Source organism: Miniopterus schreibersii (assembly GCF_964146895.1).
Source record: "Miniopterus schreibersii genome assembly, chromosome: 1".
NCBI lineage: Eukaryota > Metazoa > Chordata > Mammalia > Chiroptera > Miniopteridae > Miniopterus > Miniopterus schreibersii.
In genome coordinates, this window is record NC_138101.1 from 163198206 (window position 1) to 163225406 (window position 27201).

Sequence of the window (27201 nt, forward strand, 5' to 3'; positions counted from 1 at the left end):
CAGCCTGGAAAGTTACATTTAGTATAGGTCCAAAATGCTCCAGACCCTGTAGATGCTTTCAAAGAAACAGCAAAAAAATTAGTAGCTACCACTTAGCAGGGGCCAGGAACTGTGCTAGATGCTTACCTAATCATCAGAGGTCAGAGAAGTTAAATGACAGATTCAAGACCACACACAGAGTGGGTGGCCTAGTCCGAACGTGAACCTCAGTCAGTCTGACTCCATGGGGCCTTCCTGCTACAGAGCTCTGCGAGCACCCCACCCCCACGGAGGGAGAAGCAGCCCTCCAGGTGAGGAAAGTCTGGACAAAGAAGAGGCAGTTTGGAGACATATACCAAATGTCCTGGCTTTTCTTTCAGATTCCTTATGACTCACAAGCCAAGGTCTAGGAGGAGGGGGAACTGCAGTCTATCTCTGTAGAGAGGAAGAAACCTTGAGACAGCCTGTCCTTACTTGCTATCCAGAAATACTGGGCACTGAGCTCTTCTGCATGGTTTAGAGCCAAGATAAACAGCATTGAACTGGATCCTGCTACCAGATGCCTGCCTACCTCTCTCGCTCGCTGACTAGGGCCTGATCTCGTATTTACTAGTTTATATACTATGGCGGCATAAGACAAGTTTAGAAGACAAAAATAACCTTGGAATTATCTTGTGAATTCATGGTAATTACCATGCAATTACATGCTCAGTAACCACAATGGAATTCCAGAGTATTTACAGTTCACTTTCGTATACAAAAGCTCAGGCTTCTGGGCCTTCATTGTGCAGGCAGGAGCATGGCACGGCCTGGCACGGCCTGGCACGGCCTGGCACGGCCTGGCATGGCAGGGCGAGCGGGCCTCGTGACCAGAATTTCCCCAGTGACTGAGCCAGAACTTCCTGTAGCTGGTTATTCCACGCTAATTCCCGACAGGTCCACCAGAGCCACACCCCCTTCCTAAGGATGTCCTCTGAGGTCAGGGTCTGGAGTGACTGCCCTGAGTTGTCATTCTCTAGGGATGGTGTGACTGACCTCTGGGCTTTGTGAGCCACCTGCTTCTGCCCCAAAGCATTCATTAACTGGAAGTCCTCCAAATTATGCCCTTCGAGGTCTCAAGTCAGAGGGAGATGCTGTCCACTTACTATATTTAATTTATCCATTCTTTCTTTCTGTCTTTCATAAAACACGGATTGCCTGTTCTGTGCTCGCAACATGCCCAGCCTGCTCTCAGAAAGCCTCTGCCCATTAAGGGGGACAGGAGGGGAACAACTCACAATAGGTCAGGTGGTAACAAGTACAGTTGTGAGACATGAGGCTCAAACAGGTTTTCTCTTGTAAAAAGAAAATTCCCAATGGCTACAAATGAAACAAGACCAACGGAGGCACACAACTCAAGATGCATGCGCCTGAGAGCCCAATGTTTTCATAGATGCGAACTCTGCTTGCCCATGGGAAGAGCAGGTTTCATTAATAGTACTGATAACGTGACCATCAGATATAATACTTTACATAAAGGTCAAAGAAACAATGTGTGGGGGAGATATGTCTCAAAAGGTGAACATGAAATGTGTGAGTGTTTGTGTGTGTGAGTGTGTGTGGGGGTGATGTTCAGTCTCTGCTGGGCACTCAGTCAGCCTCAGTTCCCCTGTGTGATCCCAAAGATGGAAAGTGTGAGGTGTCACAATGGATAGTATCAGATCTTATGATCCTTGCAGCCAACTGGGGATCAACAGCATTTCTTTTTCCTTCTATTCCAAGCACTGCACTAGGGCAGGCACCTGATTTCCCAGCCCTTGAGGGTCCCCAAAGTTCAAAATCTGGGCCAGGCTCCTTCACTTTCTATGCCCAAAGCTTGGCCATGGCCCTGTTTGCCATTCTCCAAGTTTCCAGTTATCCAAGGTCAAACATAGCTGATTGTCAAAGGCAAATATCACATCTCACAAAGGATATGCTACAGAACCAACCGCCAGGATCCAATACTTTTCTTTTGTACATATTAAATTTTAAATGTTTTTAGAAAATGTTATGATTGAAATACTTTAGGCCTACTGTAACTAGTCTCTTTGGGATAGCTCCCACTGATAGGCAAAGATAAATAGCAGTTTCCCAAACAAAGAAAGCAGTTGAAATAACAATCCTAACGTTAGTCCTCTCAAGGAGGTGGACTATGCTTAGTTGACTTGATTCCAAAGAGCGCAATATGGAAAGGGGAGAAAGTCTATCTGCAGTGAGAAACCTGGCAAAAACTACCTCAGCCAGACCAGGACCAGCCTACGGTACCCTTGATAGGAGGTGATGAGGAGCGCAGTTCCCCTACATAGTCCTCTTAGAAGCACATTACCCCATTCTAATTATGGCAGAAACATCGGACAAACCCAAAGTGAAGGGCATTTTACAAAATAGCTGAACAGGACTCCTCAAAACTGTCAGGATCATCAAAAACAAGGAAAGTCTGAAAAACTGTTCCAGTCCAGAAGAACCTAAAGAAACATGATGACTAAATATAATGTATTTCCCTGGATGGGATCCTAGAACAAAAAAAAGGGGGTAGGGGAAAACTAATAAAATCGAAACAGTATGGACTTAAGATGATAGTAATGTAGCGATTTGGCTTCTTAGTTTTGACAAATGTACCACATCAATGTAAGATGTTAACAATGGGACTGAATATGGGGTAAACAGGAACTCTCTGTATTATCTTTGTAACTTTCTATTAATCTACAACTATCCTAAAATCAAACGTTTATTTAAATACTTTATAAGAGTCTTACATTCAGTTGTGGTTTTTTCTAGTCGAAGGCAACCAATCGCTATGCAGTGATGACCACCCAGCTGAGACACGAAAATCTCTCACTGATCTTCCACTATGTTTTTCTCCAGATGTGTAAGGCCCATGGCATTGGTTATGACATTGAGGTATGAAGGGTGACAGTTGGCCAAGGCTAGACAAAATAAATATAGGTCTGTGGGTGATCTAGGCAGCTAATAATCTGGGGCCTCTTCAAACAGGTCTTCTTTAAATACTAGTTTCACATGTGTTTAGAGGAAGGCTGAGTGCTGCTTAGGGAGGGGTAGAAAGGCAGCTCCGCAGGGGTGGCACTTGTTCCTGGGAAGTTCAGCTCTGTCCTCAAACTTGCATACCCACCTTGGTAAAGCAAAAGCTTTGTAGCTCCAGACTTAGCAGGAATTTGGGGGACCATCTCTTGAACCTGAAGCATGCCCTTATAAGCTCCTTGATCACACCCAAAGCTGCTTATCAATGTCTCCCTGCTGTCTTAGTCTGCTCTGGCTGCCATAACAAACACCACAGCAGAAATTTATTTCTCACAATTCTGGGGGCAGGGAAGCCCAAGAAGAAAACCAGGTCAGTTGGGTTCCTAGTGAGGGATCTCTTCCTGGCTTGTGGATGGCCACTTTCTCCTGTGTCCTACCTAACATGGCAGAGAGAGAGTTCTGGTGTCCCTGTAACCTCTTTTATAAGTGCACCAGTTCTATTGGGACAGGGCCCCACCTTACGACCTCATTTAACCTTAATCATCTCCTTAAAGACTCCATTTCCAATACAGTCACATGGGGTTAGGGCTTCAACACGTGAATTGGGTGGAGGGGGCATGCAATTCAGTTCATAGCATCCTTCTACCTACAAATAGTAGTTTCTTTCTAGAAGGAGTTCTAATAAAAACAACTTCCCCCATTTTTGGTCTATTTTCAGTGATATTAATGCCCCCTGCCCAGCTGCTTCATCCTTAATGTAGATGGATGGGGGCGAGATATAATATCTCCTACCTAAACCAGAACCTCCATTTTTGTGTCTAGAGACTGTTACTCTGAGAAAAGGTTTCATGTTTTTGCACTTGGATTCAGATTTTCAAATCTCTGACACTGATGGCTATTCAAGGTCTGAGTGACTCCTGCACTTTTACTTGTGGAAGACCCATCCCACATCACATCAAACCTATTAAGAATATAGTCACCTCTCACATTAAATGTAATTTATAGATAATGACATAAGAATTGGGCAATGACCAATTGTTCAAGTGTTTTGATTTGCAGATATTCTGTTCTACATTTATTAATTTTTATTTTTCATACTTGAGAACAAATATAAATTTTTCAGGGATCGAGTCTTTTTACAGGTCCCTGGAAAGCATACAGACCTTAGGCTCAGGGCCAACAGTGAATAGAATGGCCCTACTGACACTGGCGATCTCCACGACCCTGCAGGGCACTGTCAGGGTGCATGAGGCCCTTCGGTTAGATTGATTCATGCTATTTGCAAACACGTATAATGGAGCTCATATTCTCTTGCAAATTGCATCAAACGTAAAATATAGAAAGAATGAGAAAAGCCAGATTGAACTGATTTACCTGAAATTAATTGTTACATCTGCTCAACACAATCCCTTTGGAATTAAACAGTTTTTAGCCCCAAACCGATTAGACTGAAACACTTCTATGTACCAGAAGGTGGCTAACTCTAACTCTAGCTTTATCTGAATCTATTTGTTTTATTTTCTTCTAAAATATCAAAGCAGGACAAGCCCTATGAATAGACACATGTGGCAGGGAAAGCGTCCTGCCTGAAAGAAAACATACTCCATAACTTTCTATTGCCTGAAATTATTATTAGAGATTTATTTCTTTGGCTAAGGGCTTTGTGCTTGATTGACGTTCTAGTACTCCTGGGAAAAGTAAAGGGCTAAATTTTATGTTATTTATAGATTTGTGGCTCTGAGTTTATCAGATTCATTTCTAAGAACAAATTTTAGTAGAGGAAACAGACTGCCATGGCCCAGGGGAACAGTGGATGGTGCAGAGGGAGACGTTCCACTAAGGGTGAGGAGTCTTACAGAAAGGGGCAGCGAGGCACCGAAGACACAACTCTGCCTCCAGGTCAGCTGTGCTGAACAACTTATAAAAGATGAGAGATGAAATGGGAGAGAAAGAGAAATGTGGATTGAGGGCAATGGAGTGATAGGACCATATGAAGAAGAGAAGGGTGGCAGAAGGAAAGAGAGAGGAGAGAATCCAGAGACTGGGAGAATCCATTCTGAGAAATGAAGAGAAGGAGATAAACAGAAAGACAAAGAGCAAATCAACAGAAGTACAAAAAGAAAGAGAGAAGAAAACAACCGACTCCTAAACATCTAAAGTGAGAAAAAGTCATGTGACTACTTGGGAAATCTGGAAATTCTTCAACAATATCCTTGCTCTAGTTTTCCTGAGATGGGTTCTCATCTTTTCAGGCCCTGGGGTCCATCCCCGGGCAGAACTGTCCACTTGTTCTCTTACTTGCCCACCTTAGGCCGGCAGGTGATGAACCAGCCTTTACAGAGCACCTACTATGCGCTGGCACTGAGCTAAGCACTAGTACTTCATTATCTCTTTAATCTTGGTGTCTCTTGTAAAAAGCTATTCTGTCTACCCTATCACACTGAGGAAAGTAGGTTCAAAGAGTTTGAGCTCTTGCCCAAGATCTACGGAACTGACGTTTGAATCAATAATTGTCCATAAAGTTAAACACCAAGCAGCCTCCTATGTGCCTTTCCCCCGACCTAAGGACTATCTATATTCTAAAATATTGTTACCAACCCATCCAAGAATCCTGGGAACCATTTCAAATAAAATATTCCATCTAGGTACCCCTTACGTATTGCTTAGCTAAAGAAGCACAAACTCCTTCATAGCCACAGTGACTATTTCTATCTTGCCAAAGAAAAGAAAAAAAGCTGTGTTTAACAATTAACTTCTCTAAACTTGTATTGCCTCCTTGGATTATGCTGAGTCTAAAAAGATCAGTGTCACCTCTGCTCCACTCTTGGTCGAATTTAATGTGGGTGCTCCTTCCAGAAAGAGAAGCAACATTAACAATGTATCAGTCAATGCTACCAAAAGGAGAACCCTTAACAGTCCTTATTCTCGGGTTTATGTTTTCCTTCCCATTATTATCACAGAATTTCAAACGATGTCTCATGTCCAAAATCTCAGGGAAAAACCAAACGGGAAATGAGACCGCCCTAGGAGTTTCTTTTTCCCTGCTGAATATTGGAAGGAAGTGTTGCTGGGTTTGTAACCAGCTTGGTGGATCTCGTGCTTGGTATTTCTGCAATGCTACCAAATACCCCCACTGGTTTCCTAATGAAATAAAGTTTCCATGAAAGCCATGTGGAGTGAAGTGTCAAGTTTACTGCCTGCGACCGTGTGGGGCAGGGCTGGCCTCACACACACATGGGCAGTGTGCCATGGTCCTAAATAGCTCCACCAGCAGCGCAGTCAGCTCCTGAGGTCGGGACATGGGCATGGTGACAATCAGGAGAACCCTTCAAGACATTCTGATCCTCCTCCTTCCGGGCACACAGCAAAACGAGGCTTCCTCGGCCCTCTCCCTGAAGCGGGGCGGGCGCTGCAACTTGGTTTGGCCAGTGAAATATGAGCAGAAGGGCTGTATATCCTTTCTATCCGGGAGCCTTTCAGGCCACTCCGTGAGCTGCCATGGTTTTTCCTGCCTTAGAAACCATGGAAGCACATTGAGACGGAGCTTCCTTCAGCCTGGGTCCCCAAGCGTCCCAACAGCGACCGGAAATCCATGCCAACCCACATGGGAAACGGAGCATGAGCACAAACCATGCTTTCGTTTTTATAAACAACTAAGAATTGTTTGGGGTTCATTTTTTTCATTACTGCAGCATAACCCAGCCTACTTGATTAATTCAGAAATTAGTATCAAGGAAAGGATGCTCCCCAAACAGAAAACTAATATTATCATTTCAATATGGAATTAGTAAAAAAAAAAAAATTTATTGAGATAATTTACTTTTTTGTACTAAGTCTTTGAAAGCTACAGCAGATCTCAGTTTCAATGATTAATATTTCAAGTACTCGCCCAGACGGGAGTGGCTCAGCCACTGAGCATCGGCCTAGGAACCAGGAGATCGTGGTTTGTATTCCCGGTCAGGGCACATGCCCGGGTTGCAGGCTCAGTCCCCAGTCGGGGTCATGCAGGAGGCAGCCGATCAATGACTCTCTCATCATTGATGTTTCTATCTCTCTCTCTCTCCCTCTCCCTTCCTCTCTCTGAAATCAATAAAGATATATATATATATATATATTTTTTTTTTTTTTTTAAGTATTAAAAAAAAAAAGTATTTCAAGCTCTCAGTAGTCCCATGTGGCTCTTGACTACCACATTGGACAGCACAGTAAAGGATGTGGGACACCTTACAGATCAATTCGTCAGAGGTTCTCAACCCTGGCTGCCCATTAGAATGACCTGAGTGGGGAGCTTCATGAAGTGCAAATGCTCAGGCAGGGCTTTACATTGGAAGTGAGCTAAAAGGCAGACTCCCTCGCAATGATCCTGAGCTTGGATGATGCCCATGAAAATGCATTTTAACAAACACACTAGATGATTCTGATGCAGGTATTCTGAGGATCTAATTTCAAAAAACACCTTGTCCTAGACAAGAGATAACAAGTGCTGGTAAAGATGCGGAGAAAGGCAACCCTGTGCTCTATTGGTGCAAATGTCAGTTGCTTCAGCCACTGTGGAGGGTCCTCAAAAAATTAAAAATACAACTACATATGACCCAGCAATTCCACTTCTGGGTGTCTGCCCAAAAGAAACAAAATCACCATCTCGAAGAGATAGCTGCACCTCTATGTTCATTGCAGTGTTATTCAAAATAGCTAAGATATGGAAACAACTTATGTGTCCATTGATGATGAATGGAAGATATTACACACACACACACATACATATGAATATTATTCAGCCATGGGAAGAAGGAAATCCTGCCATTTGGGACAACATGGATGGACCTTTGGCACATTATGCTAAATGAGATAAGCCAGACAAAGACAAATATTATATGATGTTACTTATATGTGGAATCTAAAACGCCAAACCTATAGAAACAGAGAGGAGAATGGGGTTTAGCGGGGGTGGTGGGGAGGTTAGAGTTGGAGATATATTGTTAAAGGGTACAAACTTGCAACTAGAAGATTAAGTTCCAGAGGTCTAATGCACAGCGTAGTGATTATAGTCAACCATACTGTGTTACATACTTCAAAATTGCTAAAAGACTAGATCTTAAATATTCTCACTGCAAAAAAGAAATAATTATGTGATGTGATAGAGGTCTTAGCTAAAGCCACAGTGGTAATCATATTGCAATATATAAATGTATCAAAGGAACATGTCGTACACCTTAAATTTATGCAATGTTATATGTAAATTATATCTCAGTTTAAGAAAACACACTATCCTAGAATATATCTACTCCATATTCTGGAGACAGTCTTTCCAAATGTGCTTCTCACAATATTTACAGGTAGCTTTAGACTTTAATTCAAATCTGTCTTAGTGGTCTTAGTGCAGTACATTTTCTTTACTTTGCTTTCAATATAATATGCTATTTCTTTTCTCCCCGTGCATATTTTATAGGACAGACAAGGAACTGTTTTCATATTATATGAACACCTGAGGAGAGACAGGTTGGGAATGTTGTGAGTATGAAGTATGTCTATGAGATGTATAAGCTAAGAATATAGGCTACACCAACAAACAAGTATGACGCTTCTCACGCTTTTTTTTTTTTTTTTATCTTTTTAAAAATGAATTTATTGGGGTTACATTGGTTAGTAAAATTATATAAGTTTAAGGTGTACAATTCTATAATACATCCTCTGTGTATTGTATTGTGTGTTCCCTACCCCAAGTCAAGTCTCCTTCCATCACCATTTATCCCTCCTTTACCCTCTCCCGCCTCTCCTCACCCCCATTTCCCTCTGGTAATCACCATACTGTTATCTGTCTATGAGGGTTTTTTAATTTTTATTTTTTATTTTTTTTAAAGGAATATTTTTCCATTGCTTTTCAGAGAATGGAAGGGGGAGAGAGAGAAAAACATCGATGTGAGAGAGACACACCAATTGGTTGCCTCCCACATGCACCCTGACCGGGGATTGAAACTGCAACTGAGATACGCACCCTTGGCTGGAATCGAATCCAGGACCCTTCAGTCCACAGGCCAGCACTCTAACCACTGAGCAAACAGGCCAGGGCATATGAGGGTTTTTTTTTAAAATCAGCATGCTGATTTATTGGAAGTCTATCTTATTTAAATCTTCAAACATTTCATAAAATGACTTTAGATGTGTCACTGGGGGTTCATAAATATAATTGATTATTAATTATCCAGATTGATGAGTAAGAGGCTAGTTTCAACAACATACTACACTCAAACGCACACACACAACAAATCTGACCGGTGATGACCGGCTCAGATGTAATGTGGAAGGGCTTGCTGGCATACTTAGAAAAGTGTTTTCGTGCCTTTGGCAAGATGCACCCCAAAAGGCAGAGTCTGTGGTCACTCCTCAGGCCCAGTTTTGGCCGTGGTGCAGTCTTCTCGAGATCCACGTGTGCCTAGAAGAATCCTGCTGGCAGGCTCAGGAAGCTTCTCTATTTCCTGCAAATTCCTTTTCAGGGAATATTGGAGGGTTAGCAAAGGTATCTCTTCATCTAGGACTCAGGACTTTAGAGCCACCATCTTGAATTCTGTCTTATGTCGTATCTTAGAATGCGGTTATTTGGTGCCTTTAAGTCATCCTAATTTATTGGGAAACCATTTCTACCCTATATGTCTCTCCTTATAACATCTACAGCAGTGTGACCTCATGTTGAAACACACACACACACACACACACACACACACACACACAGATCTGGTCTCATAAAAATCTGACCAAGTAAGAGCCCATTCCTCTATTAAGTATCAATGTTCCTGAACAGCCTCAGTTTCTCCTCAGATGCTCTCTCCTAGACACTGGTCCCCAGTGGTGCACATGAAAACAGGCAAAGATGCACACAGGACAGGTCTCAATTCCTGATCCAAATACAGTCCTTTGTTTTACCAAAGTATAATCAGTTGTAACAGGCAACGTCAATGGCTTAGCACATTAAGTCCTGATAAGCCAGGAAAGGGGAGCAGCAGCTTACCAGTAGCCAGAACGCCAGAGATGAAATTCTTCCTGTTACACTCCCTCCAAACGTGTCACTTTGATGTCCAGGGCTATAGGAGGACATAGGCCACCAGGCAGCTACGGGGACTGGGAGAACCCAGCATTCAGCTGGATTTGAAGTTGGCAAGCTGGGGAATAAGAAATTTGTATAGTTATGATTCTAATTAAGCAGGAAAGGTTCAAGGTCTAAGAACATTTCTAAGCTCAGGAATTTGGACAATGGGTTGGTTAAGTACAGGAACTAGAAGTCAGAACACAGAGACATGAACTCTGCCTCACCAGGCAGTGGCTGGCACGAAAGGTAGACTGAAAAGGACAAGCCGGGCTGGGACTGGAACTAGACAAACCCTGATGCATGGCTGGGAGAAGGGTGGCAAGTGCCGTTTGGTGGGGGGCAAACAGCCAGGCAAGCGAAAAACAGGGTTCAGGTGCCTGGAGGTCATCCCAAGAAGCAGCATCAGCCAGGAATGTTCCAACTACAAAGGGTAAAAGGCCAGCCTGAGGGCAAGGTGGAGAGAGCAAGACCGTATGGCTCAAAGAGGAGGCCGCTTTTAGAGACCCAGGGTGGCAAAGGGATGGCATAAAGGGAGCCCATCAGCAGAAGCTGACACTCAGGAACAGGACAGGAACATCCTTCATGGGACGACACAAGGATAGTGTTAACAGGACCGAGGCAGAGTTCCTGAAGCTCCCTAAGAAGCTCTATCCAGGTGGGTACTAAAGGAACCAAGCGAGAAGAAAACCACAGAATTTAGGGGTTGGAAGAGACTGTTTTGCGAAAAAGGAAACCCCCAATTATCAAACTGACCAAGCAGCAGGTTGACTTGATGATGAAACCTACAGAATGAATAATTGGACCCGGAGGAACCCACCCAGCTGTGCCTCCACGTGCCCCTGAGATTTCAGGCGAGGAGGCCTTGTCCTGCAGGCAGAGTAGCTTTGGTAGAAATAGTCCTGTTGGTGCACCTTCTAGATGGTTATTGCTACTCACACATCCTACACAGGGGACACTGTTGATGTGGTCCTCCGGAAAGACTCCTAGAGCTTTGTCTACTGTTTTCTATCTGTCCTACTCTAACCCCTCACTGCAGGGAACGACTGTGGAAGAGCAAGGGAGGATTGTCGCACCAACTGACCTTCATAACATAGAAGGGAAACTGAGGCTTAGAGAGAGGACGTGACTCACTGGGGTCACACAGTAGATTGTGTCTCCTGATCTTGAATCTAGTGTTCTGTTCACTACCCCACAATGACTCTATTGTGTGGCCACCCTGGAACCCTCTTATGGAATGTGGAGATTTTTGGCCTATTGTGAGTTGCTTTGCTACTTGTGCAAGTTTGCTGATTTAGTTTTACTGAGTATTTGATAGGATTGAAGATTATCACTGAGATTCTCACTTGCATCTGGTTGTGCTTTCTTGGGCGTAAGATGAAAGGGAGGAATTATGGCTGGTGCACTTATAAGAAGCAGGAGTCACCTGTACACATGAGGTAGAAAATAATACTGAGGTGCAAATGTCTCCGCAGACAAGGAAATTGTTAGGCATGAATTACACTTAGCAGCAATTCTATTAAACTAAGTTAAACAATTTCTGAAATGAGCTAATAATACTGCTGTCCTCACTCAGTGGTAGCCTTTTGCTAGGAATCACTGAATCTATTCCTGTATTCTGCTAAGTTGATTAATAAAAAATATTTATTACACAAATCCTTTTTGTTGACAAGCTAAAATGGAGCCTCATCTTTCATATCTCCCCGAAGATTGCCACCTTGTGAGATTGAAAATACTCATTAAATTCCATCACCAGACAGGCACAAATGAGAGGGTGATTGTTTTTAAGCATGTGAGGGGAATCGTTGGTAAACTCATTTGTTTGGATATCATTAACAGAACAATCGGTGAGGATCTCCAGGGGGTCCTCATGACCTTTGCTCGCAATCTCTTCATCATCCATCAAGAAATATCAGCACCTAATATGCAAGGCAAGACCAATTTTAAGGTGAGGTGTTAATTAACTAACGATCCTGGTTGATTTCTACACAAGGGCTGAAATACCTCATGCTGTATTGTAAACAAGTGCTAAACCACTTTTTTATTATTATAAGCAGTACATTTTTTACAGTGTGCAGGGTCAATATTGTAAGGTTCTCACTGAACCTGTTAGTTAAATTTAATAGCTTGAAACTTTTTCTTTGAAATATAGTAGATTTATTTTAACTTGCTACCATTTCCAAACTCAGGCTTACAATACAACAGGGCTTTCTGATGTTGAAGGTAAAATTAAAACATCACAGTGGAGCCAAAACAGAGACTGTCCCAGCCAAAAATCCTGAATTTAATCTATCTCCATTTCAATGTCTGGCTAGGGATTCCTGGCAAGCCCAGGCTTCTAGGGCAGGGAAGTCCCGAGGCAGGAAGGACAGGTGTTTAGGGAGAAGCAGAAGAAAACCTCAGCACATAGTGAGCCCTGTTTCTCCAAAGTGGGGTAGAACGTTTCATCACTGAATTTTGAAGCTTTCAAATGGCCTTTAAAGATGTTGGTTCAGCCTGGCCAGAGTACCTGAGCAGTTAAGCATCGACCTAGGATCCAGGAGATAGTGGTTCGATTCCCGGCCAGGGCGCATGTCCGGGTTGCGGGCTTGATCCCCAGTCAGGGGCGTGCAGGAGGCAGCAGATCAATGACTCTCTCATCACTGATATTTCTATCTCTCTCTCTCCCTCTTCCTTCCTCTCTCTGAAATCAATGAAGACATATTTTTTTAAAAAAGATTCAAAAAACTGAAATATGTTTAAAAAAAAAAAAAAGATGTTGGTCAGATAATCCAGTCATGTATAATTGACTAGATGTCACTAAACTCTAGGAAACAGGAGCAAGACCTGTAGAAGAGCTTTTAAAATACCAGCTGAACAGAAAGAACACTAGGTATTGACTATCAAGGTTTCCATCTGGTTTCCAGCCTGAGCCTTCATCATGTTTGAGTGGGTCAAATAACTCAAAGGACTCGATCGGAACCCACATGTCATTTTTCTCTTAAATGGAAAGCCCAACAAAAACTTGATAAGAGTATGATTTTTGAATGGTTTTTCCCTTGAGCTAGAGCCTGGTCCCTCTGGTAACGGTGATGATGATAATAATGCTGTACTCTTCAATGGGATTTTATGAGTTGCAAAATTGACTATTACTTTTCCCACAACATGACTGAAAAGATTTAATTAAAAATTGGCCCAGTGTTGCATCAACTTTCACTGGCCCTAAAGGATCTATGCTCATCATTTATATTCTAAGTTACTGCAAGCTAGCATCATTTTGTCTTTACTGCTACGCACAAAATTCTGAGACTGTCTGCACATGATCAGTTTAGTCTGTCAAAATATAGTTAATAAAAAAATATATATAGCGGCAAAGGGGTCGGGGAGGAAACAAGATGGCAGCGTAGGTAACAGCTGCACCCGCCGCCTCCCGCAACCACATCAAAATTACAACTAAAATACAGAACCACCGTCACTCAGAGCCTCCTGAGATCTGGCTGAGCAGAAACCCTACAACCAGGGAGCTGAAGCGGCACCGAGACCGTAGGAGGGGCGGAGATGCTGGCGGATCGGGGCTGAATCTCAGAGACTGATGCCAACCCACACCCGGTGCCTTGGGTTAAACCCAGGAGGGAATCTCGGCGGTGGAAGTTTCCCGGAGGAGTGAGGGGTCCCAGCCCCACAGCAGGCCCCCAACCCAGGGCTCCAGGGCTGGGAAGAGACGTCCCCACACCTCAGGCTGTGAAACCAGCGGGGACTGTCCCTGAGGGTCGCGGAGGCTGCGGGAGCCCCAGCAGCTCCTCTTAAAGGGCCCGCGCACGGACTCACTCGGACGCTCCCTCTGAGCCCAGCACCGGGCAGCGGCCTGAAAGGACCCGGGACACTCGGGGAGGAACTAACCTGCCTGAAATCGCGGCAAGAGGTGGAAGGACAGCTTCCTCCCAGGCAGAAGAGCTGGCAGAGGCCATGGCTCCTTTGGCGAGTCCTCCCCCCACACAGCCGGCAGGCAGGCGCCATATTTGAATCGCCAGCACCTGACTCTCACCTTTGGTCCCGCCCCGTGATTCCCGGAGGCCCCGCCCCTCCCCACCTGCAGTTCATCCAGGCCATTTCCAGGGGCTTTGCTACGCAAGTGGCCTCTCGAGCCTCATGCTTGAGATTTTCCTAAAATCTCTCAAACAAGCAGCAGCTGGCCTCAACATGCCCCATATGTCTTGATAAGTGGCCCCTGGCCTGGCACTAGCAGCAGCCTGCATTGGCTCATAGCTTGGCCTCTCCTGGACACCTCCAAGCCCAGCACAAGTAGCAGCCAGCTATGGTTTGCTGTGTAGCTCATGCTGGGTGGCCCTGGGCAAGGCTCAGGCAGAGACTGACTTTGCACCTCCCAGGAGGCCCCAGAGACAGTGCACCTGGTGGTCAGACTCAACCATGCTGGATTACAACCCTACCACATTCACAAGTGACACACTCAAGGGGCAAACTTGGTAAACACCAAAGCTCCACTGAAGTAAATCTTGCTCCATAGGGGTGTTTCCAGCACAGCAGCTCTTTGGCTGTAGTTGCAGCTGGTCCTCACAGCTGATTGGCCTGGGGGTCAATTCCTCCCAGGGATGCCAACAGCAACCAAGGCTCAACTACAACAGGACAGAGCACACAGCCCACACAGGGGAGCACCTAGAAGGCCCACCTCAGGTGACTGGAGAGGCTGAGCCATTGGACCCGACAGGACACCTACTACACAAAGCCACTCTACAAATTCCAGGAGACATAGCAGCTCTACCTAATACACAGAAACAAACACCAGGAAGCAGCCAAAATGTGGAGGCAAAGAAACATGTCACAAAGGAAAGAACAGAAGAAATCTCTAGAAAAGGAACTAAATGAAATAGACCCAAGCAAGCTAACAGATACAGAGTTCAGAATAATGGTTATAAGGATGCTCAAGGATATTAGTAAGAGTATTACGAAAACAACTGAGACCATCAGAAACAACTAAGACCTATCAGAAATGAAGACTACATGAACTGAAATAAAGAATAATTTACAGGGAATCAACAGTAGAGTAGAGGATGCTGAGAATCAAATCAGCAACTTGAAACATGAAGAAACAAAAAACACCCAGCCAGAAGAGCAAAAAAAATCCAGAAATATGAAGATAGTATAAGGAGTCTCTGGGACAACTTCAAGTGGCCCAACATTTGTATCATTGGGGTGCCAGAAGGAGAGGAAAGAGAGCAAGAAATTGAAAACCTATTTGAAAAAATAATTACAGAAAACTTCCCCTATGTGGGGAAAGAAATAGACTTACAAGTCCAGGAAGCACAGAGGGTCCCAAACAAGAGGAACCCAAAGAGGCCCACAGCAAGACACATCAGAATTAAAATCCAAAGGTTAAAGACAAAGAGAGGATCTTAAAAGCAGCAAGAGTAAAGCAATTAGTTACCTACAAGGGAGCCCCCATACAACTGTCAGCTGATTTCTCAACAGAAACTTTACAGATCAGAAGGGAGTGGCAAGAAATATTCAAAGTGATGAAAAACATGGAGCTACAACCAAGATTACTCTACCCGGCAAAGCTATCACTTAGAAGTGAAGATCAGATAAAGAGCTTCTCAGACAAGCAAAAGCTAAAGGAGTTCATCACCACCAGACCAGCACTACAGGAAATGGTGAAGGGTCTTCTTTAAGAAGAAGCTAATGAACAAAGAATGTGACAAACTAAATAGGTCCAGAGACATTGACACATGCAACAGATGATCATATTTCAAGAGAAAGAGGGAAGGGGGGTGGGGAGTGGGAAGAGATTAACCAAAGAAGTTACATGCATATATGCATAACCCATGGACACAGTCAATAACGGGGTGAAGGCCTGGGGAGGGGGTGGGAGGCAATTGGAGGGGGTCAATTGGGGGGGGGGAAATTGGGACACCTGTAATACTTTCAACAATAAATTATATATATATAGCTAATAATCAGAATCAGATGGTGCTATGGACTTAATTTTTCCTCTCAAAGTCCACCTGTTGAAGCATTGACCCCCAATGTGACAGTATTATGGAGATGATTGGGAATTATGTTTAAATGAGGTCATGAAGGTAATTTGAGAATGATGGGATTAGTGCCCTTTTAAGAGAGACCAGAGAGCTTACTCTCTCTCCTCATCATGTGAGGATACATCAAAAACATGGTTGTCTGCAAGCCAGGAACTGAAATGGCTGGCACCTTGACCTTGGACTTTTCAGCCTCCAGAACTGTGAGAGATAAACTTCTGCTATTTAAGCCACCCAGTCTAAGGTATGTTGTTATAGCAGCCTGGGCATACTATGACAGACGGTTTATCCCCAAAACCACACAGATTTAGTAGACTCTGACCTTGGACTTGAGGTTGGCAGAGCCAACTACCAATGACATAATGAAGACCATTTACCTGCCCTTTGTCTGGCTTTCAAAATTATCAAGTCAGATGTTCTAAATTAGAGGTTAAATAGCTCATGGTTTCTAGCCTTCTCGTGTGAATCATTATCATCTTGATATTTTTACTCTTGCTAGAAGGTCTAAAGGAAAAACATTACATTTCAACAAAATAAGAATAATAACAAAAACTTGAAAAGTGAAATAGATTCATTTTGGGTAGTATTTTCTGTTTCTTGTCCTCATGACATTCTAATAAATATTTTCAGTTTATTTATTTATTTACTTTAAATATATCTTTATTGATTTCAGAGAGAGGAAAGGAGAAGGAGAGAGAGAGACAGAAACATCAATGATGAGAGAGTCATTGATCGGCCGCAGCCCGCAACCCGGGCATGTGCCCTGACCTGGAATCGAACCCTGATTGCCTGGATCCTAGGTCGACGCTTAACCCCTGAGCCACGCCCGGCTGGGCAATATTTTCAGTTTAGCAACAAGGATACTAGCAAAGTAAAGGCTAAATAAAAATGGAAGGTGATTCAGAAAAAGCACCGTTTGTTAAAAAGACTATTCTTTCTCCATTGAATTATTTCTGGTACCCGTGTTGAAAATCTGTTGACTATAAATGTATGGGTTTATTTTGGACTCTTGGTTCTATCCCCATGAACTATAGGTCTATTCATATTCCAGCGCTGCACTGTGTTAATTGATCACTGTAGCTTTGTAGTAAGTTTTAAAATTGAGAAGTGTGAGTCCACTAACTTTGTGGAGTATTTTTCAAAATTATTTTGACTATTCCATAGAGACAGAAAGTAGATTAGTGGTTGCCAGGAGCTAGGGGAGGGGAAATGCAGAATGGTTGCTAATGCATCTGGAATTTTTATTTGGGGTGGTGAAAATATTCTGGAATTACATAGTAGTGACAGTTGCTCGTGAATATACTAAGAACCACTGAATTGTACACTTCATAAGGGTGGATTTTATGGCATGTGAATTCTACTTCAATAAAAAAATAACTAAAAATAAAAGGGAAAGGTGCCAGTTTTCTCCGAGAAACCAATAGAAATAAATATTCCCATCATCCCACTAGACATCATTTTAGGGTGACTAGAGCAGTTACTCTCAGATTATCTGTAGCGAAGGACCTATTTTTTGTGAGGGTTTTTTCTGACCTATTGTGGACCAATACTTTTGTAAAACACCACAAAAATGAATTATTAGAAAAAAGAAATGAAAAATTAAAGATGTACAAAATAGAGGCCCACTTTTTTCATTATTACATTTAATAGACATTAAAATTTCTATAAATGTTTCCAAGTTCTTACTTAACAGTTTTGGTACTCATTTCATCAAGACTGATAACCAGCAATTTGTAGATGGGTGCTGGTTGGCGGAGCACACTTTGAGTAGAGGTGGTCTAAACCATACTTAATCCCAAAACGGAACAAATGATTGGAAGGGAGGGGACAGGGGGCATTGCAAGAGGTGTTTAAGTAATGAATATTATTTTTCTTGTTCATGTACAGACCTTCATTGGTGATACTGAAGTCATTCTAGGAGTAACAGAGGAAAACAAAATGCAATTTGAAGAAGAGCTACAGTCTAAAGATGATAAAAGACTACGTCTGTAAACCTGATAAGTGAATGATCCTGGAATACACTACTGATTCTGGATTCCAATCTAGAGCCAAGAAAAGGCAACATTTCTTTTAATGTTAGGAATGAAAGAGTGGGGGAGGAAGTTATCTTGCTTTGTTTGCTAGGAAGTGCATCAGCCCAGATTATAATGTAATGCTCTTTTAAGTGATCTTATTTTACTTATTAAACCAAAACCTATTTGTGGTTTCACTTGAGAGTGTTGAACAATCTTGTCCTCTTTCCAAACTCAGGGGAAAATATCTAACAAGAAACGTACAAGTCTTACATCATTTCTGCAACTACTTCTTTCTAAACTTCAGGATAATGGAGATTTTGTTTTTAATGTTTTATAAAGTTTTCCTCCTCTTATTTCTAATAGTAATTTGTCTTCTGCGTTTAAAAAATTAAAGGCTTAATCGTTGATATTTGGCAAAACAAAAATGTCTTCTTTGAAAGAAAATTACATCTTGTATGAATTTTTAAAGTAACCTTTTATCATTCATTGTATTTTTATTGTGCCAACGCCACTATTGCTTGTTATTGCTATTTTTCAAAAAGTAAGGTAAGCCAACATTTAGTTCACCAAAGCATGCGAATTTATCTAGGTGGCAGTATCTGCTCTTAGTTTAAGATACAGTGTAACTCGAGCCCTCTAGCTTGAACAAACATTTGTATTCTCTGGTTCTCCATTGAATACAGCAGGATTTTTACAAGCTTAATTCAACAGTGTCTTTTAAAGGGCGAATTGTTGAAATCATGCAGTGCTGACACCAACTCTCAGCATTTGCTTCGTAACTGTGCAAAATATTCAGCTTTAACAAAGGGTGGAAGAAGAAGTCACAACAGCAAAACCACGTCATTGCTTTAAAGAATGTTGTTATCTTTATAAATACTGGAGTGCGTCGGGGAAAGGAGGGGTATTTTTTTGACCTATGGGATTTCCATAATTTTTCAACTATGCCTCAGCCACAGGCTGAGTTTCTGCAAATAAAATTAACATTTGTGTGTGTCAGCTTTTGTCTTGCTATAGTTGGAACTGCATTAATTAGCCAGGTTTGCTGCCTGTGCTAGGTACAACGATGACCTCTTTTCCTTGCCAGATCGCTCTAATCCATACGAGGGGCCCATTGTCCAGACACTTGACGGATAGGAAGTCCTACATGCCCATTAGAGTCTCCCCTTGATTGAAGCCAGAGCAACATAAGGTCCAAGAGACTCATTAGTTCACTGGCACAATCGTGTCCTGAGAGTAAATGAAACCCTCTGTCTCCTTATGGCTCTCATCTGCTCTGGACTTTAAAAGAAAACTGTCTCTGTTTTGTTCAGCACAGCAGTGGATCTTCCGCATGGCGAGATCCCCTCTTAACGGTACAAAACGGTGTGATCTATTGGGGCAGTTTTTTGTGTGAATTTTGATTAGCACTCTTGAGCCTCAAGCTGCTGGCAGTAGTCAAATGAGTTCGCTCTCAGGTACCTTTTTTTGTTTGTTTTACCCACACATTTGGTTTCTCAAACAATGCACTTTCCTTCTCTGCATCCACCACAGAATGCCTGCTTCCAAATCCAGGCCTTCCGTTCCGATTCGGGTCTCACCAGAAGGAGATGGGGAACAAGGTTCTCTACCTAGAAACCTACAGCTTCAAAACGAAAGGACAAAAAATGGTATAATAAGGCAGTCGCTTCAAGTAATTAAGTGGAAGAAGCCAGAGGACCAGATTAAATTAGCGAAATGTTTTAATTACAGAACATTCGAAAAGCAGCACAGGCTATCATCTTTTAGCACATGCAGCAGAGATACTGTGCTATTGGTAAACTAAGGGAGTTTGAAAAAACCATACCTATGTGTGCAATGTGTCCTAACCATAAATTAATCGAGGTGAATTACTGAGTTTTTACTACTCCAAATAGGAAACTGAAATCTTTGTCAATAAGGGTTTTTGGTGTGTGTTTTTTAAATGATGTGCAATTTTCTCAGAAACTTTTGGGAAGAAGCAAACATTTAACAGAAGAGCTATCTTTGTGGGACAAATGTTTAATGTTGAATGTCTGTGGCGGTTTGAGAAGCGAATGTTACTAACCATTCAGGGTCGCATTGTTAGATGATAATAACTATCTCCCTTTACATATCACCCATTTTATACTGATTTTAAAGAATCCAAATGGACCGGCCGGATGTGGCTCAGTGGTTGAGCATTGACCTAGGACCCAGGAGATCTCGGTTCGATTCCCCGTCAGGGCACATGCCCGGGCTGGGGGCTCGATCCCCAGTGGGGGGTGTAGGAGGCAGCCGATCAATGATGACTCGCTCATCATTGATGTTTCTATCTCTCTTTCCCTCTCTCTTCCTCTCTCTGAAATCATTAAAAACATATAACAAAATTTTAAAAAAAGAATCTAAACAGATGATGTTTGATGACAAACTGTGCTATCTACTTACGTGCTTTCCACTACCTCCTTACACTACCTTTTATTGAACACATCGTGGGATAGGTGTGCACTGTACTAGAAGCTTTCCATACATTATTTTATTGTATCTTTCCAACAACCCCTGTGGGTAGGTACTGCTATTGTCTTCATTATATGTAGAGGAAAATGAGTTTGAGGGAGGGTATTTCATCCCATGTCTCAGGCTAAATGAAAAGACATTTATGTGGGATTTGCACTCTTTTCCACCAATTCTAGCATGTTGTGTAGAAAGTTGAGCGTCACTTGTCCCAGATCAAAGGACTTGCGCTTTTTAAAAAAAAAAAAATTTTTATTGATTTCACAGTGAGAGGAAGAGAGAGGGAGAGAGCCAGGGAAACGTCAATGATGAGAGAGAGTCATTGATCGGCTGCCTCCTGCACGCCCCCTACCAGGGATGGAGCCCGCAACCCGGGCATGTGCCCTGACTGGGAATCGAACAGTGATCTCCTGGATCCCAGGTTAACGCTCAACTGGTAAGCAATGCCCGGCTGGGGCAGGGCTTGCACTCTTTTATAAAAAATGCTTGTGATGCTTACACTGCAGAAGGACAGTTTAACTTACACTTCCTGCTAATAAAATCAGCTTGCACAACTGACAGCATTATGAGGCCTCACAATTACGTGATCAGAGAAATCAAGAGAAGAGAAAGTGGTGACAGTGGAATTGTGTGGCAGTGGATCTGGTAGACTTTGTTGGGGGACTGATGGTAGGATGTTGCAGGAAAGTTTGGAAGCTGGGAAGTCATGCCCCGTAGTTTTGTTTGAAATATAAGTATGGAGTCACTCACATGGAGAAGGGTTAACAAAAGACTTCCAACAAGATGCAGAGTGACCTGGGAGGAGTCTGGAAGTATTGCCTCAGCTATCTCATCCTAAGAATTTCAAGTATTTTATTTCTCAAGCATAAAAAGATGCATTTTATCATAAGTAATATATTAGTAACCATCCGAAAGCTTTAACAATTAATAATCATTTGTATCCATATGGCACCTTTCTTCTAAAGAGCTCAAAGCACTTCACATTTATTATCTCATTAATTCCCAACACTGTCCCTGTGGGGAAGGTAATAAGTATTTTAACATTTAAATGTTTACCTTTCAGATTTTCTCAAGCATACATTAATTCTATTTCCAAAAAATGTAAATGTTCATTAGTTTTATTTTACTGTTCCTCTGGCCTTAATGTGCATAACAGATTTGTTCAACTCTTTAAATGTTACTAATCACAGTAAATCTAATTTGGAAAAACTATAAATTAAGTTGCCAAGATATTGTGAGGGTGGAGGTTTCCAGGAGGGAGGAAGCATTTGACTTTGCTTTTCTCACTAGAAGTTTGGTCCCACCCATTGCAAGTACAGATGAAAAGTACTGTGGCTCTTCTGTATCTTTTCTGTATCCCACTCTTTAAAAAAAGTGACCTCAGCACAGTAAAACTGTATCTGAAAGCCTGAGGCAGATCGACCTACTATTTCTATCTTTGATTTGTTACTGAGTCATCAATGTGGAACAGAAATCTGATGCATTCCATTAGTAGTTACATCCCAAGGAATCACAGCATAGTAAGGGCCAGAACTTGTCTCCCCAGCCCTCCTCTCTGTGGGCTGGTCATACCTTGCTCAATTTTCTAACTAGAAAAATGGCAGATAGTAATATCTGCTCCTTAGGGAAGCAGCAGAGATTAATTGGCCAATATTAAGAGAATGTTTCAAAGATGAAGTGTTCTACATAAATGTTTATTATGATTGCATTGCTTCTTCAAATGAAAGTTCTAACTTTGAAATGTGATTGTACACTTTCCCCCAAAACCCCTAGATAACCATGTATATAGGTTTATTTTTCACTCTAACCGTCTAACTCATGGTTGTGAAACTTTATTGCACTTGATGGAGGGCCCTGGCTTTTATTAGTTTTAAACTGCTGGTTTCTGGGGTATTTATGTAAATGAGGGAAAGATACCAAAACAGTAAATAATAAGCATGTCCCTGCTGTTTAAAAATCTGTTGGTAAAAAAATGTGTTCTGTTATAAGAAGACCCCAAACACAGCACAGAAAAATACAGCTTTGGCATCTATGCATAAAATAGTGTTTTGGGTTTTGGGGTCTTTTTGATGGTAGTTTTCCCCAAGCATTTCTTAACCATTCTGCAAACATTTTGTTTCACTTCCACAGTTGTCACTATATACATCATATATATGTGTATATGCATATATATGGAGAGAGAAAGAAAAGTGAGTAAAATGCTACATTTTAAGTTTTTTTTCTTTAACAACATGTTATAAAGTATACCAGATGGCTAATGATAGCTCCAGGAAACAAAAGGCCACACCCAAGTTTATTGCAGTTGCCTGAAAAGGAATGTTATGATCAAATCGCAGTCCCATAAACTTGACAACAAAGCAGCTGACCTTCCATTAGTTGCAAAATAAACTTCATATTCAAATTCAAATTTGGGTTCATTTAAAGATTTATGCTGCTTTGCTTCCTAGCAGATGACACAAAATACATACTCTGCAATCACTGAAAAATGCAGACTTATCTAGCAACGCATTCTTTATTTCCAGGTCCCCTTTACAATACCTTTCTACTCATTTCTTGGCATTTGTTTGTTTTTTCAAGTTCAATATCTATAGGCACATTCCTAAGCCAAAACATTATAGATCAATTGCAACAACAGTGAAAATCCAGAAAGACCTAAATGTTCAACAATAAGGTATTGCTTAAAAATTATGGAGCAGCTAAGTGGACTCTATACAGCCATTTAAAAATCATGCCACTACACCTGCTTTATGATCCAGCCATCCCACTCCTAGTCCATTTCACTCCAAGAAAAAAGAAAGTATATACAAAAGACTTTACATGAATTTTCACAGCAGCTTTATTTGTAATAGCCCCAAACTGGAAACAATCCAAATGTCTGTGATCAACAGGTGGATAAAGAAATTGTGGGATATCCTTACAGTGGAATACTACTCAGCAATGAAAAGTAATGAACTGTTGATAGACTTAGAGACATTGATGAATCTCAATATATGCTGAATGAAAAATTCCAGACAAAAAAAGAGTTCACATCCATTTACATACCATTCTAGAAAAATACAAACTAACTACAGTGACAAAAAGCAGATCAGTGGTTGCCTAGGGGTGGCACATGGGGTGGGGGAGTAGGGAGGAGCAGGAGGATTACAAAGGGGCAGAAGGAAAATTCTGGGGGTGATGGATAGCTTCACTATGTTGATTGTGAAAACAGTCTCTTGGATGTATGCATGTGTCCAAACTTATCAAATTGTACACCTTAAATATATGCAGAGTTTGAATGAATGTCTCTTATACCTAAAGCTTTTTTTTAAAAAAATCACGTTTAGGAAGATATGTTATGTGAAAAGAAAATTATATTTATTAAGTGAAGAGGCATATCTTAAAACAGCATGGCTTTTAAAAAAATGTGAGCATAGCCCGGCCAGGCGTGGCTCAGCGGCTGAGCATTGACCTAGGATGCAGGCGATCGGGGTTCGATTCCCAGTCAGGGCACATGCCCGGGTTGCGGGCTCGATCAGTGACTCTCTCATCATTGATGTTTCTATCTCTCTCTCTCCCTTTCCTTTCCTCTCTCTGAAATCAATAAAGATATATTTTAAAAATAATAAAAATTAAAATTAAAAAATGTGAGCATACACAAGACTGTAAAAATGGCTCCCCAAAATGTTAACAGGGCTTACTTCTGAATGGTGGGGGTTTTTCTTTCTGTATTTTCTGTTTTATAATGAACCTGTTTTTAATAATGGAGCAAGTGAAACAAAACTCTAATTTGGGGGAGGTTGGGAAAGAAAAATATATGAAAGATTTCATTATAAGTTCTGCTATCCAAAGTGATAATGAACTTAGGGAGATGGCCTGGGACTATCATAACCACCTCTCTGCTCCAAGTCCCTAAAGCTGTTACCAGATGTTAATGGCATGCTCCCTAGCACCCTGGATTGAATGTTATATTCTAAGTTTATACCCTTAGTCTCAATATTCTAGAATTCACACCAGACCATGGCTTTAGTGCCATACCCACTCATGCAATAGAGATGCATAAAAAAGTAAATGCTTCATCACCTGCAAATATTTGGAGGGATAGATAGTGATTTGGAGGGATAGGGATAGCACTATCTACCTAAGTAGATATTCTAAATGGGTATGGAATATATATAACATCTGCTTTAGATTTAAATGTCTTAATGGGTTTTAGTTCTAGCTCTTTCCTTAATGCACAAGTAATTTCTACTCTCTGGTCCTCAGTTCTCTGGTATGTAAAATAAGAAAGTAGAACTGATGGTAAACTTCCTCCCAGCTCTAATAGTCTATGATTCTATGCCACCTTCATCAAAGTCTCAAAAGGGCAAATTTTTATATATCACACAAAGGGGTGATTTCTTTTTCTATCTTTCTCTTCCATTTATTGGAAATAATGGATGAAAATGTTTTTACAACCTTGTGCAGCCTCTTAAGCTCCCCCATCTACTATCCCAAAGGGCTGTGATTTTCACTGGTTACAAAATATTTTATAATTTTAAAATAGTTTATTACAATGCAAACAGTTTTCTCTTGGAAGGAATCATTTTGACTAATGATAGTGGCAAGCCAAATATATCCTTTCGACTGGGATCACGCCTTGCATTTGGGGGTTTTCATTTTCTTGCACTGAGCTCATAGATATTGCTAATCACCTAAAGTAATGGAAACATTTTATTTGAAAGCATTTTTATCTACACTGATGTTATGTGTACCTTCTGTACTAGAAGATCTTGGTGCAAATAGATAGGATAGAAATGAGAACAACAGCTTTAAATGTGCATTTTTGTCCCTGTGTAAGCCAGAGGATGTCTCCTTTCTATATCTGCTTTGCAGTAACAGGACAGGTAGCTGGAATGCTGTCGCTGAGCTTTTCTTTAATTTGTACCTTGACGTAAAAAGAGATGAAAGGTGTACTACTGTCAACAATAAAATATATATTTTTTATGTTTTAATATATCTTTATTGATCTCAGAGAGAGGAAAGGAGGAGAGAGAGACAGAGAGAAACATCAGTGTGAGAGAGACACATATCAATTGGTTGCCTTCTGCACTCGCCCTGACTGAGGATCAAGCCTGCAGCTGAGGTACATGACCTTGGCTGGAATCAAACCTGGGACCCTTTAGTTTGAGGGCTGAAGCTCTAACACTTAGCCAAACCAGCCAGGGCTAACCCCATATTTTTAAAGACATCCTAAAATGTAGTTTCCTGGGCCACATCTATGTCTGGGCAGGCACAGCCTTTCTAGGAAGTGTTCTGACATTCTGGCAGCAAGGCTTAACTAGGAGCTGACGGTAGGATGATCCCATAGCCCTCTGTAAAGCCTACACTGAGTGTTATGGTTAAAACATTTCTCAGAACTTCACTGCCAGGGCAGAAATTGCCCTGCTGCCTCCACTCTTACTATCAACTCAGATTCTTGGCACTAAAATCATGAAAACAACAACTTATAGATGATGTAAGCCTTTAAAACTACTTATGAACATTTTTCTTAAGATTGCTTTGCCTTTCAGTATACCTGTAGTTTTTTAATTTTTCTAATTATAGAGACACTTGCTCATGACAAAAAATAAAATAAAATAAAAAAAGAAAAACATTTGAAAAACAGGAAGAAATGTAAAAATCAACAATTTTCACCACCGGGGGAAAATTATTGTTAAGGTTTTGGGGTGTATCTACCTAGGGCCTCTGCATTTGCCAATCCTTCTGCCTGGCACAGTCCTCTCCCAAAAGTTCCCTGCATTCAGTCTCTGCTCAATCACCACTAGATCCGAGGGTTTCTCCCTAAGGTAGCACCACCTTTACACTCTGTCCCCTTAACCTGCTCTATTTTTCTTCAAAGCACTTAACAATATGTGGTATTACATAACAGGTTTGTTTACTTCATATTATTTGTCTCAACCCATGGATTATAAGTGTAAAGATATAGCCCCAGCTTTTAGAACAGTACTTATCAGTAGCAAGAGTTGCTCAATTTATATATTTATTGCATTTATTCTCTTATCAAATATATACTGAATTCCTATCATATAGACATTTATCTTTGGGAATGTAATTTTTAATAGGATCATATCAGACATACTGTGTTGCAGGCTGTGTTTTTCACTTAGCAATAAATTATGAAGACATGTGAGAAAGTCTTACCCAATGTGATTTTAATAATGACATAAAGGGTGTTGATAATCCCCTACTGTTAAATCAGAACATGGGCATTTTGATGTATCCTTCAAATACATATCAATAATGTCAACCAGTTAAGATGATAATATTAACAATGCCTTATATTCATATGAAACTTCACAGTTTACAAACTATTTTCATGTTCCATTTGATTTTTATGATAAACTCAAGTAAGCAGCGCAGAAACACAGAGAGGTTAAATAATTTCCCTAAAACAATAAAACCAGAAATAGAAAGCCCAGACTCAAACCGAGGTCTATCTGCCTCTGCAGCCAGGGCTCCCTCACTGTACCTCATGGTCCCTGGTTAAAGCCTTCATTTTACGGATGAATGATCCATGCTTAGAGAAGCGGGTAAGTGATGTGCCCAGAGTCACATAGCTTCTTAACAAAGAATTCAGGTGGAGAAGAACCCAGGA

At 41.5% G+C, this 27201-nt stretch overlaps 1 protein-coding gene across 1 annotated transcript in view; it reads left to right on the top strand.

Moving 5' to 3' along the window:
• Positions 1–18078, top strand: part of IQCH (IQ motif containing H) — a gene marked incomplete at both ends in the record, with an annotated part of 175289 nt that extends 157211 nt beyond the window's left edge. The window contains 4 exons of the mRNA XM_081126407.1: positions 2776–2898; positions 8426–8487; positions 11897–12005; positions 17974–18078. Coding sequence (XP_080982533.1) covers positions 2776–2898; positions 8426–8487; positions 11897–12005; positions 17974–18078 — 399 coding nt within the window. The remainder of the gene's footprint in view (positions 1–2775; positions 2899–8425; positions 8488–11896; positions 12006–17973) is intronic.
• Positions 18079–27201: the final 9123 nt, after the last annotated feature.